At 47.6% G+C, this 11,258-nt stretch overlaps 1 protein-coding gene across 3 annotated transcripts in view; it reads right to left on the bottom strand.

Moving 5' to 3' along the window:
• Window positions 1-11,258, bottom strand: part of Lyn (LYN proto-oncogene, Src family tyrosine kinase) — an 85,176-nt gene that overhangs the window by 52,104 nt on the left and 21,814 nt on the right. For all 3 annotated transcript variants that reach the window (XM_013520168.1, XM_005396077.2, XM_005396078.1), the window contains 5 exons: window positions 9,868-9,973; window positions 8,059-8,157; window positions 7,835-7,938; window positions 7,150-7,299; window positions 5,316-5,468 (listed from right to left, as the gene is read on the bottom strand). In XM_013520168.1, coding sequence (XP_013375622.1) covers window positions 5,316-5,468; window positions 7,150-7,299; window positions 7,835-7,938; window positions 8,059-8,157; window positions 9,868-9,973 — 612 coding nt within the window. The remainder of the gene's footprint in view (window positions 1-5,315; window positions 5,469-7,149; window positions 7,300-7,834; window positions 7,939-8,058; window positions 8,158-9,867; window positions 9,974-11,258) is intronic.

Genomic DNA, 11,258 nt, shown 5'->3' with positions numbered 1-11,258 from the left:
TTCCCTTCCCTTCCCTTCCCTTCCCTTCCCTTTCCTTCCCTTTCCTTCCCTTCCCCTTCTCTTTCCCTTCTCCTTCCTTCCTTCCTTCTTTCCTTCCTTCCTTCCATACAAGACTAGAAGGAAAAAAAACACAATTGAAAAGAATAACTATCAATGTCCATATGCTGGGAGGGACACTGTATTTATTGCATTACCCTTTTCCAAGATGTCATCACTGGGAGCAACTGCAATTGGATAAATGGGACCCAGGGTCTCTCTGTATTATTTCCTTTTTTTCTTTTTTTGGTACTGAGAATCAAATTCAGGGCTTCACACTTGCTGGGCAGGCACTGTGCCCTGAGCTACATTTCCCGGCCCAGTATTATTTCTTTTATGTACATATATATGCTAATTTATTGAAATATAATTCATATATCATACTGTTTATCCGTTGAAAGCATAAGGTTCATCAGTGTTTTGCATATGCAGGATTTTACAGCCATCACCACAATCAACTTTAGAGCACTTGTGTGCCCCCAGGAGAAGCGCCATGCTCACTAGCAGTCCTGCAGCTAGGCTCTGGTCTGCCCTAGGCAACCGGCCATCTATTCAGCCCCTGCAGATTGGCACATTCCAGATGTTCCATGCACATGGCACCGTGTAATATGTGCTCCCCGTGTGGCTGGCTTCTTTCGCTTAGGTAAGCGTCATTCATATGTACGGTCAGGTCTTCAGTTCTTTTTACTGTCAAATGATTCAGTTTCACAAGATTTTTGCTCTTTTAGATAGCGTGAATGAGAAGTAGCATTCTGGTTAGAAAAATCCGGTATTTTCCGGGGCTCAGATTGTCTTCTTTTCTAAACCTCAATTTCTCCCAGGCACCACCTGGGTACATGCTGAATTAAAGTTCTTTAAAACTGATGCGCAAGCAGTGGGCACACGGCCAGGGGATGCCCGGGGGGCGGGGCAAGGGATGCCCATGGACAGGAAAGGGCGAGAGAGGGGCAGGGAATCAGTATTTGCAAGTAGAAGTGAAGACATCAGTTCCAGAAAGGACCAACGTGGCCGAGCTCCAGGCGCACAGCAGACAGAGCGAGGCAGAGCCGGGGCTGTGCACAGCTCCCTCGGTGCCCACCACCGCCTCGCTCTCTCTTCCTGTTGGCTCAGCCTTCAGTTTTTTGGCGTGAGCAGGCTGGGCAGCCAAGTGGCACTCTGCGTCCCACCGTCACGGCGTTGGTGAAGTTTCCCAGGCTACCTGCTTGTAGTCATGAAATTTTTTTAGAACCTGCAAGAGCGCTATCTTTTTTTTTTTTTTTCAAGAGCGCTATCTTAAGCCCTTTGCTCAAATCGATGACTTCCAAAGGTCAGCAGAGTGGCCAGCCAATTTCCTGTTTCACAATTATGCCCCTGCGCTTTCTAACCCTTGCTGCCGCTGACCCGGGTCCCGGGAAGCACACGCGGAGGCTGCCTCCGCCTTGCCAGGAAGCGCCCGAAGCTGTAGGACCGCACTGCTGACCACAGCACTCCTGACGCCAGGCTCCCAGCAGGGCAGCAAGTGCGCTCTTAAAGCAACACTGACCGACACAACCCGCATGCACGCAGCCCACGCAAGCAACTGGGTTGAGGTGCACTGGGCTGGCAGCCGCTGAGCTCTCAGCACGCATTTCTGTCCCTTATCCTGGCTTCACAGTTGCTCAAGGGAGGGCTGAGGCAAAAATCTCAAGCTCTCACTTTACATTCAGGGCGACCGCTTATACCGGATGAGTACAGTGCAACTGAACTACGGCCCGTGCCCCTCACAACTCACGTGCATCTCCCCCACCAGCGCTTCTCCACGGGAGGGTCCAGGTGCACAATTGATATTTATTTATTTATTGATTGATTGATTGATTGATTGAGACAGGGTCTCGCTATGCAGTTCAGGCTGGCCTTGAGCTCACAACGATCCTCCTGCCTCAGCCTGCCGAGTGCTGGGATTACAGGCATGCACCACCACGCCCGGCTAGGTGCACGATTTAGAGTCTGATTTCATAATTAAAGGTAGGAACATTCCATCGAAAGATAGCTTCTGGTGACTGGGGCTAAACACACAGAAGTGAAAATAATAATACAAACAGCACGAAGGGCCAGACTGGATGGTCACATAGTCTTGTTCTACCTTTCAGCAACTGATGAGAGAGTCCTTTGTGCACGTCACTGATGTGGCAACCGAAGCTTGGGAAGTCAAGCTTACTTGTAGATGGCTTCACCGTGGAGTCCAGGGCTCCCACATACAAATCAGCCTGACGTTCTCCTGCTCTCTCTTGGGCAGCTTCCTTACCTAATCTCACCAAGTGACAGTGATGTTTCTCTTGCCGTGCTACTAGGATGGCTGTGAAAAGGCACCTATAACAGAGCTGCAGAGCTGGTTCAGCCCTGCGCACTTTTCTCTCCCCTCCCGCCTCCTTCTTCAGGGTCCACACTCGCAGCTGCAGTTAGCACGTAAAGGAAGCAGCACTCAGACGCACTCAGAGACTAGGGCACGATGAAATGCAATTACAGTACGGTTTTCTCTGCCAGTGCTCTCCCGGAAGGGGTTACGCTGCAAGGAAAGGCCTGGGGGAGACGGCCGAGGCCATGGCTCCCGAGGCGAGTTGGTGAGCCCCTGAGGCGAGTTGGTGAGCCGGAGCAGACCTGTTTAGGAAGCAGGGAGGAGGACAGCGGGTGCTACGGCTGCGCAGAGATGCGGTGCCTCTAAGAGGGAAAACTAAAAACGAGCAGACTCTGATAAAGGCACTTGGGAAACTTCTTTTTACACAGCCTTAAAGATTCTCCCACAGATTACTGACCAATTACAAAAGTGGAGAAATCTTGTGCGTCTCCTCCAAAACCAGAGAGAACACTAGCAAGAGCGGAACCAACACCACGAGCCTCCTGACAGATGTGCTGAGAAAAGAGCACGGCGCAGGCCCTCAGACGCCGCACGAGGGGCCCAAGCTGAGCCACGTTAAGAGCAGCATCAGAAAAGCCCAGACTTCAGGTCATTCTGAAAATAAACTGACCTGAGTCCTGTAAGATGCGGGTGTCGTGAAAGATGAAGATCAGATGCAGGACTGTTGCAGATTAAAGAAGCACAAATGTTACCCTAGGTCGGGGGAACAGCCACAGGACATTATGGAGATAATGAACCATTTGTAAGTTTAAATATAAGCGCATATTAAATAGCAATATGTGTCAGCGTTAAATTTCCAAATGTCATCCCTGGATTATGCAGAACTGTCCTGCTCCAAGGGAATGCACACTTGAATATTTCAAAATAAACAATCCCACACCTGCGCTTACTCCCAAGTGGCTCAACAATGTGCGTGTGTGTATGTATGTGAGAGACAGACAGACAGACAGAGGGACAGAGACAGAGAAAGGCAGAGAGAGACGGAGCAAAGTACAAGTCTGTGTTAACAACTGGTGAAACACACTGTTCACTATACTATTCCTGCCTTTGTTCTGTGGATTTGGGAAAAGAAATAAATAAAAATATCTCAAGGGGAAATATGAATAAGGTGAGTCATTTTTAAATGAGCAAATAATAGCTTTACACTTCCTCAAAAAGTTCAACCCGGACATACCACGTGACCCAGTGTTTGCACTCCTAGGATGAGTCGAAGAGAAATGAAAATATGTGTCTACACAATAACCGAACATGAAAATACACGCAGCATTATTCCTAACAGCTGAAGGTGGAAACAACCAAAATGCTCACGGCCAGATAAACAGATAAGCACATGGCGGTACATTCATATGATGCAATATTACTCAGCCAGAGAAAAGAAAGAAACCGCAGCATGGACGACACTTGAGAACATTCTGCGAAGTGAAATAAACTAAATGATACAAAAGACAAATAGTCTATGACTCCACGGCTTACATGAGTCACCTAGAATAGTCAGTCAAATTCAGAGGGGCAGAAAGTCGAAAACAGCGGTTGCCAGGGACTGAGGGGACGGGGGCGGGGAGTTGTTGGCTAACGGCTACAGCGCTTCATCTGGGTAGAGCTAGGTGAAGGTGGCAGTTGTACAACAGGCCAAGGTACTGACTGCCACAGAAGTGCTCGCTCTAAAACGATTAATTTTGTGTGATGCTGATTTCACACGAAGGTTTTAAAAGAGGAGAGACGTGAGGATGATGCTGTGACGCAGGCAGCGGAACGCATCTGGGAAGGACCACGGCTGGAGCGAGCGCCGGAGCCCACAGATCTGCGGAAGGCACGAGAACATTACCTGATGTGCGCTGCCAGCTGGTTCCGAGATGCGCCAACCAAAACCGGGAAAGTGACGCTCTCTGATTAAGGTTTACCTGAATTCTGCAGATCGTGTGAGTTCAGACAGCGCAGTGAGAATTGCTTACAGGCTGGATCAGCATCTGCTATACTGAAAAGACACTTCGGCTTTTGGGGTGCCGAGAGGAGAAAGCACACCGTGCTGCTTGTGATCCTGGGGCCCGTCTTTAGGAGGGAAACCGCTCCCTCCCAGCTCTCTGGCTGTGGCAGTGGTGTGACCATGCGGCTGCGCCAGCCCAGAAGCCCTCGGCTTCTGCTCAGTGGCGGCTGAAGCACTTTAAAAAGCTGACTGCCCCTTCTACCTAGAAATCCCTTTGCTTTCACTCACACAAAATGGGCCCAGAGAAAAGGACCTAGTCCGCTGGGTCTGACCTCCCGTGCCACCCTTTCCAGAGCTACTGCATTTTCTCATTACAACCATAAGGAGAGCACGATGGCTTAAAAGTTCTAAGTTCTTATCACAGAAGAACAGATGGGCCAAAAGAACACCCTGGAGAGAGTCCTGCTGTAAGTCTGTGCGTACCTTTGCAGCCTGAGGGGGTACTTAGCCTGAGAGGGTACTGAGCCTTGAGGAAGGGTTCATTAAGGATGCGACTTTGAGAACCCTCAGAAACTTTCTTGGTGACCCTCCCATTGCAATAAATGTGAGGGTTCTCATTAAGCCAATGGTCCTACCCATAAGCGCAGCTCTCCCTGAGATGGAAGCAAATCTCCTGTGCTTCAAATGTGCATCTGGAGAATCCAAGGATGAAAGAATTAAGAAAGAGTAGACAGAACACTCTGGAAAAATACCCACCGCTTTCTCCCTTACAACAGTAAGAGAATGATTAAGTCACAAGGAACAGCAAGAGTTGAAGTAGATAGATTTTGCAGGTCGGTGTGTGTTCCCACATGCACAGAAGAAAGTAAAGGAATGATGCTTCTGATACCATTTAGCGGCTGGCTCAGAAGCTGAAAGAAACCGCTTGCACGTTTTTCATCACTGTCCCCAGAGTGGGACACTGGCTCCAGACACACTCACCCATCCAGACTTCCCCAAACTGTCCAGCACCGAGTTTTTTCACCAGCTTTATGGACTCCCGGGGGATTTCCCAGGCATCTTTATCCCACGGCTTCTGTGGTTTGGGACTAATACACGCCTTCTCCAGTCTTCTGCACAAGCCATCTGCCTGCTCTAATTTGAAAGAGAAAACCAAGTTTAAGAAGGGCAAATAGTCCGTGTCCAAAGAGGATGCTTCCAGGGAAATCCTCTCCACATCAAAATCCATGACTATTCGAGATATAAAATTATGTCATAATTCCATCTAACCTATGTACATCCTTCCGTATACTCTGGGTCATTTTTAGATTACTTGTAATACTTAATGTGATATAAATGCTATATAAAAATTGGTATATGTTCAATACAGATTCAACTTTTAAAAATATTTCTATACTTGGTTGATTGTGGAATTCTCAGATGCAGAATCTACAGCCGTGAAGGGTCAACTGTACATACTTTGTATGGGACCCGTTTCTACAAAGCAAAGCCTGGACTATTAATTTGGTAATATCCAACCTGCCGTAGTTTACAAACTTGAAATGCTGACATAGCTATCTCGGACATCATCACGACTTGCGGAATTCTTAAGACAACTTGAAACATTTTATTTTATCCTTTGATACTGCCAATGTATGAAAACAGCAAGGCAAAATGGCAAAGCAAAAAGACAGTGACAGATTATCACACTGAATGAATGTGGTTTCAGACTTCTGGGCCCACGTAAGTTCCACGGGGCACAGAGGTGAGGATGTAGCCACGTCACCCCTGCGCCCCCAGCTCAGAACTGCACCAAGCGCTGCAAGAGCTCAACACATGGCCAGATACACGAGTGAAAGAGGATGGGGGGAGGGGACGCCATGAAAGCTGGGGTCCTTTGCTCTCTGTGTTTCAGGTCCGAAACACACTTACATTGTGCATTCTCTTGGAGAAATGCAGAAAGAAGCAGAGGTAATAACCTCTGTCCCCAGTGCTAGCCACACAAGAAATGACCTAAAGGTCATGGTACAGGCTTCACTGGGCTGGAAAGTGACCTCAGAGACAAGCAACTCTGGCCTGCTACTGCCACTGCTACTATTTCTGTTTTCTTTTACAAACTGTATTTTGCTTCTACACACGACCTATGTACACACAAACATAGACCCGCAAGACCAAATTCTGGTTTAAAACATTTGGGTCCATCATAAACATATCCACTGTGCAAAAAAAATACATTTCTCTCTAATTGTGGAACATCAGATGTCAAACAGCATTGTCGAGGCAGAAAGGACTAGCACAGTTATTTAAAAAGATCAATCGCACTGTGAATGAACAGTCTCCAATTTACAACAGTTCCATTTAGGGTTGTTTTTACTTTACCACGGCAGAAAAGTGCACCTGCACAACCATTCTGGCTTTCTCTTTTAGTGCAGTGTGACGAAACTTCATGAGCTTCTCAACACTTTAATATAAAATTGGCTTTGTGCTGTGAGATGATTTTATCCAACTACAGGCTAATGTAAGTATTCAGAGTACACCTTATGTAGGCTGGGTGGAGCTATGCTGTTTGGTAGATTACGTATATTAAATGCATTTTCAACTTGCATAGTGGCAAATTTTAATGGGTTTACTGGACTATAACGTCATCGTAAATCAAGGACCACTTGTGTATTTAGTCACAGTTAAATTTAGAATCAATTATAGAATGTGACCTGCCAGCTTTATCTAAAACAGACATGGTACATAAAATGTTTTAATACAGAAAAGGAGTATCTGACATCTTACATTTGCCGTAACAAACACATTCCGCCTTGTTCACGCTGCGGCTGTCACTTACTCTGGTAATGCTTGATCATGTCGCTGATGCAGGGAAAGGTGATGCGTGGGGAGATGTAATAGCCCCCGTTGTCCAGACTGCGGATTTTGTAGTGCTTAATAACATCGCCATGTACAGGGTCAAAATCTCTGACGGACAGAGAGAAGCTTCCTACGGAAAATAAGTGTCAGTAGAGGCGCAAGTTCGTATTCTACAAGTAAAGTCTGCATTGTACCACACTGGGGTACACATCTTGTCATAAAATATGCAAAGCAGAAGTTAAACTTGTACATAACACATAACTTAAAAAGTCTCATAAAAATTCTAGTTGACAAACGAAGCCAGCATTTTCTTGGCTGCCCAAGTTGCCAAAGTGCTAGTTTAATTCCACGATAGTTTTTTAAATTACTTATTAGCCGAACAGAAGAATAATCTTGATTTCCTTCCTCTTAAAATTTTAAGATTCACTCCAAATAATAATGCAAGAAACCCAGCAAACATAAGGCGTCGTCAGACCCGGTCACAATGACACACCTGCTGTCCATGTTCTTTTTAGCAGCAAAAGGAATTGTTTGAGTTTATTGTTACCAAAGTACAAAACTTTCACTACCAGAACTCACCATATCCTTTTTTAGCAGTTCTAGAGTATTTTCTAAACAACTGCTTCCTAAGTAGTGTCTATAAGAGACCCTGATCCACTTCCTACCTTTTAAGGTTTCACTTTCTCTGATGAGAAAAGCTCCCGCACTGTTCCCTGGCGCCAGGAGCTGTCGCTCTGCGTCCTTCCTGGTTATGTCCTTGAAAAACCACCTGTGAAGACATTGCAACGTTTCATAGGCCTCAGGCTGCGGAGGAGGCAAAGCATGAGGAATGAAAAGTACTGAACGCGGAGAGCGCCACCCTCGGAAGTCACGACAAACGCGGACTCACTCTTCTGTCTCCAAGGTGTTGACCTTGGCCACGTAGTTGCTGGGGATGAAGCCTTCTCTCTTGGTGGACAGGGACTTCGCTTTCCACCACTCTCCGTGTCTGGAATAAAAACACACACAGAAAGGTGCTTATATCCAAGACTCAAGGGCTGAACAGCAACTGCCCCAGGCTACCTGCTGGCAAGGGAGGGAGGGTGGGGACAGAGCACGCTGGGAAAGCTACTCCCGTCTATGTCGCAAAGCTGTTTAAGGTGGAAGCGAAGGAAAACAGGCCGCATAAAAGGGGCTGGTAAGATGGATCCTATCTGCAGAAGCGAAACATCTGTCATTTCCTCCGGGCCAGCTGAGAAGAGCTTTAGGATGCTTACAGGGATAGAGGCCAAGGAAATAACGGGCCATAGTTCATGTGTCAAAGTTCCCTTGTTAAAACATCCACGGAGGTGGGTGCCATGAGTGGAAGAAGCAACCATAAAACAATCCCAAGCGGGTCGGCCTCATCCTCAAGCTGCAGGGCGGGCACAGAGCACGGTGGCGGTGCCAGCAGGGCCGGTGGGCTCGCTGGTGCTCACACAGGAGGCTCCGTGCCCGTGAGCGTGAAGGAAAACACAGCTCACACGCGGCTCCTGCCTGCTCCGCGCCGTGCAGTGTTTACACAGACAGGCGGCCCTTTGTGGCGTGAGCTCTGCATCTTCACATTCAACCGGTGCAGACCGGAAATACCTTTTCAGAGTTCGGTCTGCATTACACGCACACAGGTCATTTCCCTTTTGTCACTCCCTAAATAATACAGCATAGGAGTTACTTGCATGGCACCTACATTGCTTTAAGGATGATGAGTAATTAGACATAAAGTGAGGATACGTGGAGCTTTTATGTAAACACTGCACTATTTTACGTAAGGGACAGGAGCATCTGTGGATTTTAGCACCAAGGGGGCCCTGGAACCCGTCTCCTGAGATGCTCAGTGGCGGCTGTATGCACACACACACACACGCACACACACACACACACAAAACCATGCTTGTGACAACCCATGATCAGACAGTGTCACTCCCATCTTATAACTGAAGATGCGAAGTTAGAGACTTTGTGTAAGTTTTCCAGGTCACACAGCCATCCAGAGGAAGGACCGGGTTTAGACTCAAGTTTGTGCTCAACCAAAAGCAACATTACTCTCGATCATTCCTTAATAGCGGAGTCCCCTCCCCCTATGCAGAGGGCCAGGGTGACGCTTGGATAGGAGGGTATGCAGAGCTTTATGTAACTACTACACTACTTTACACAAGGAACTAGAGCATCTGTGGATGCTCAAATCAGTTGGAAAAGTAAGCTGGGATTAAAACACTCCGAGTTCCTTATTCCTCATGCTGCCCTGTACCCCAGGGGCCTGAGAAGGGCCATGCGGCTGTGAGTCACCATGCAGGGGTCAGAGAAACGAAGCGTCCGAGCATCTTCCAGGAAGCCCCGTGCTGCCTAGCAGGGCCGACCCAGGAAATCAAACAGCTGGGACGTAAGCCAGTGTAATTTGAGTAACCAGACTCAATAAAAATAGCCGCCTAAAATACCCTGTAGATGTCACACAGACCCAAACTTCCCAAGGCAGGACAGCCTGCTGCAGAAACTGGTGTCTGCTTCAGAGGGGAAACCTGCGGACGGCGCTCACAGCCGGGCTCAGAAGGGAAACACCTTTGGCCTCCTGCTGAGTTTATGGCAAATGAAGGGTCGGGAGACCTCACACCCATTACAAGGAGCGAGTGTGGGTGTCATCCGGGCCCTGGAAGCAAAACAGGGGGTGTCTGGGCGCACGTACTCCTCCAGGACTTTCATCTTCTCGCCCTTCTTGAAAGACAAGTCATCTGGGTGGATGCCGTCGTACGGGTACAAGGCCACCACGATGTCCCCTTGCTCCTCTGGATCTAAAATTGCAGAACACAAGCAAAAGTTTCTAAGACTCCATCAGCAGAAATGATTTAACACATCCCTACAGGGCCAGGAAGCCCTGAAGAGGGGCGAGTGGGACGAGGACACACCTGCCTGCTGGGGGAGGGCGCTGAGGTCCAGAGAGCCTGCGTTCTACACACTGAGCACAGTATTCATGATCCGTCACGCCTGCCAGAACTATAATCCTGGCTCTGTGCTTAAGAAACGGTGTGCCAGAATGCGGGCAAGGTTGTGGGGGAAAAGGAACCCTGCTATATTACCGGTGGAAAGGTACAACCACTAAGGAAATCAGTATGGAGATTTCTCAAAAAATTAGAAAAGAAATTCAATTTGACCCAGCTAGTCCTTTTCTCAGTATCTCCCTGAAATAGTTAAAGTCATCATATGACAGTGATCCACGCACACCCATATTTATAGCAGCACAACTCACAACAGCTAAATTATGGAAGGGCCCTATACGCCCATCAACAGATGAATGGATACAGAAAACATGGCATACATGCATGGTGGAGTACTATTCAGCCATGAAGAAGAATCAATTTGAGTCACTTGTAGGAAAATGGGCAAATCTTGAGGCCATAATGCTAAATAAATCAGTGAAATATCTCATGGTTTCTCTTATATGAGAAATCCAAAAATAAATAATTTAAAGGTCAGAAATAGAGATGGTAGGAAACAAGAAGGCAGACTTTGGGGAGATAAGGAAGAGACCAGAGAAGGAGGGTGAGGGAAAGGCAGGCAGGAGGGAACAACCACAACTGAGGTGCAGTATGTATAGGGCCGATTCCCCAGGATGGGTGCAGTTACTACGACTGCAAAACTAAACCAGCGACAAATCCAGGTGCCCATGTTCATCAGAGCATCGTTCACAGAAGTAACCCAAACATCCACCCACGAATTAAGGACAAGCGAAATGTGGCCTCGCCACACAGCGGGCTATTACTCGGCCTTGAAAAGAAATGAAATTCTGACATACGCTGCAGTATCGATGAACCTTGAGAACGTGATGCTAAATTAAATGAACCAGGAGCAAAGGACAAACACCCGCTTCCACTTCCATGTGGCGCCCAGAATAATCACATCCACAGAGACGGCAAGAGCAGCGTGGTTCCCGGGGCAGCAGGGAGCAGATGCAAGGAGGGGTGTCTAGCAGGCATGGAGGCTCAGCCTGGGACGATGGGTGTTGCTGATGGTTACACAGCACGAGAACGTACTTAATGCCACGGAACTTAGCACTTCAATGGTTAAAATGTCAAATTT

Source organism: Chinchilla lanigera, unplaced genomic scaffold (assembly GCF_000276665.1).
Source record: "Chinchilla lanigera isolate Chin_1 unplaced genomic scaffold, ChiLan1.0 scaffold00053, whole genome shotgun sequence".
Lineage (NCBI taxonomy): Eukaryota > Metazoa > Chordata > Mammalia > Rodentia > Chinchillidae > Chinchilla > Chinchilla lanigera.
Note: the sequence above shows the minus strand (reverse complement) of the source record. Positions and strands in the feature narration are given on the sequence as shown.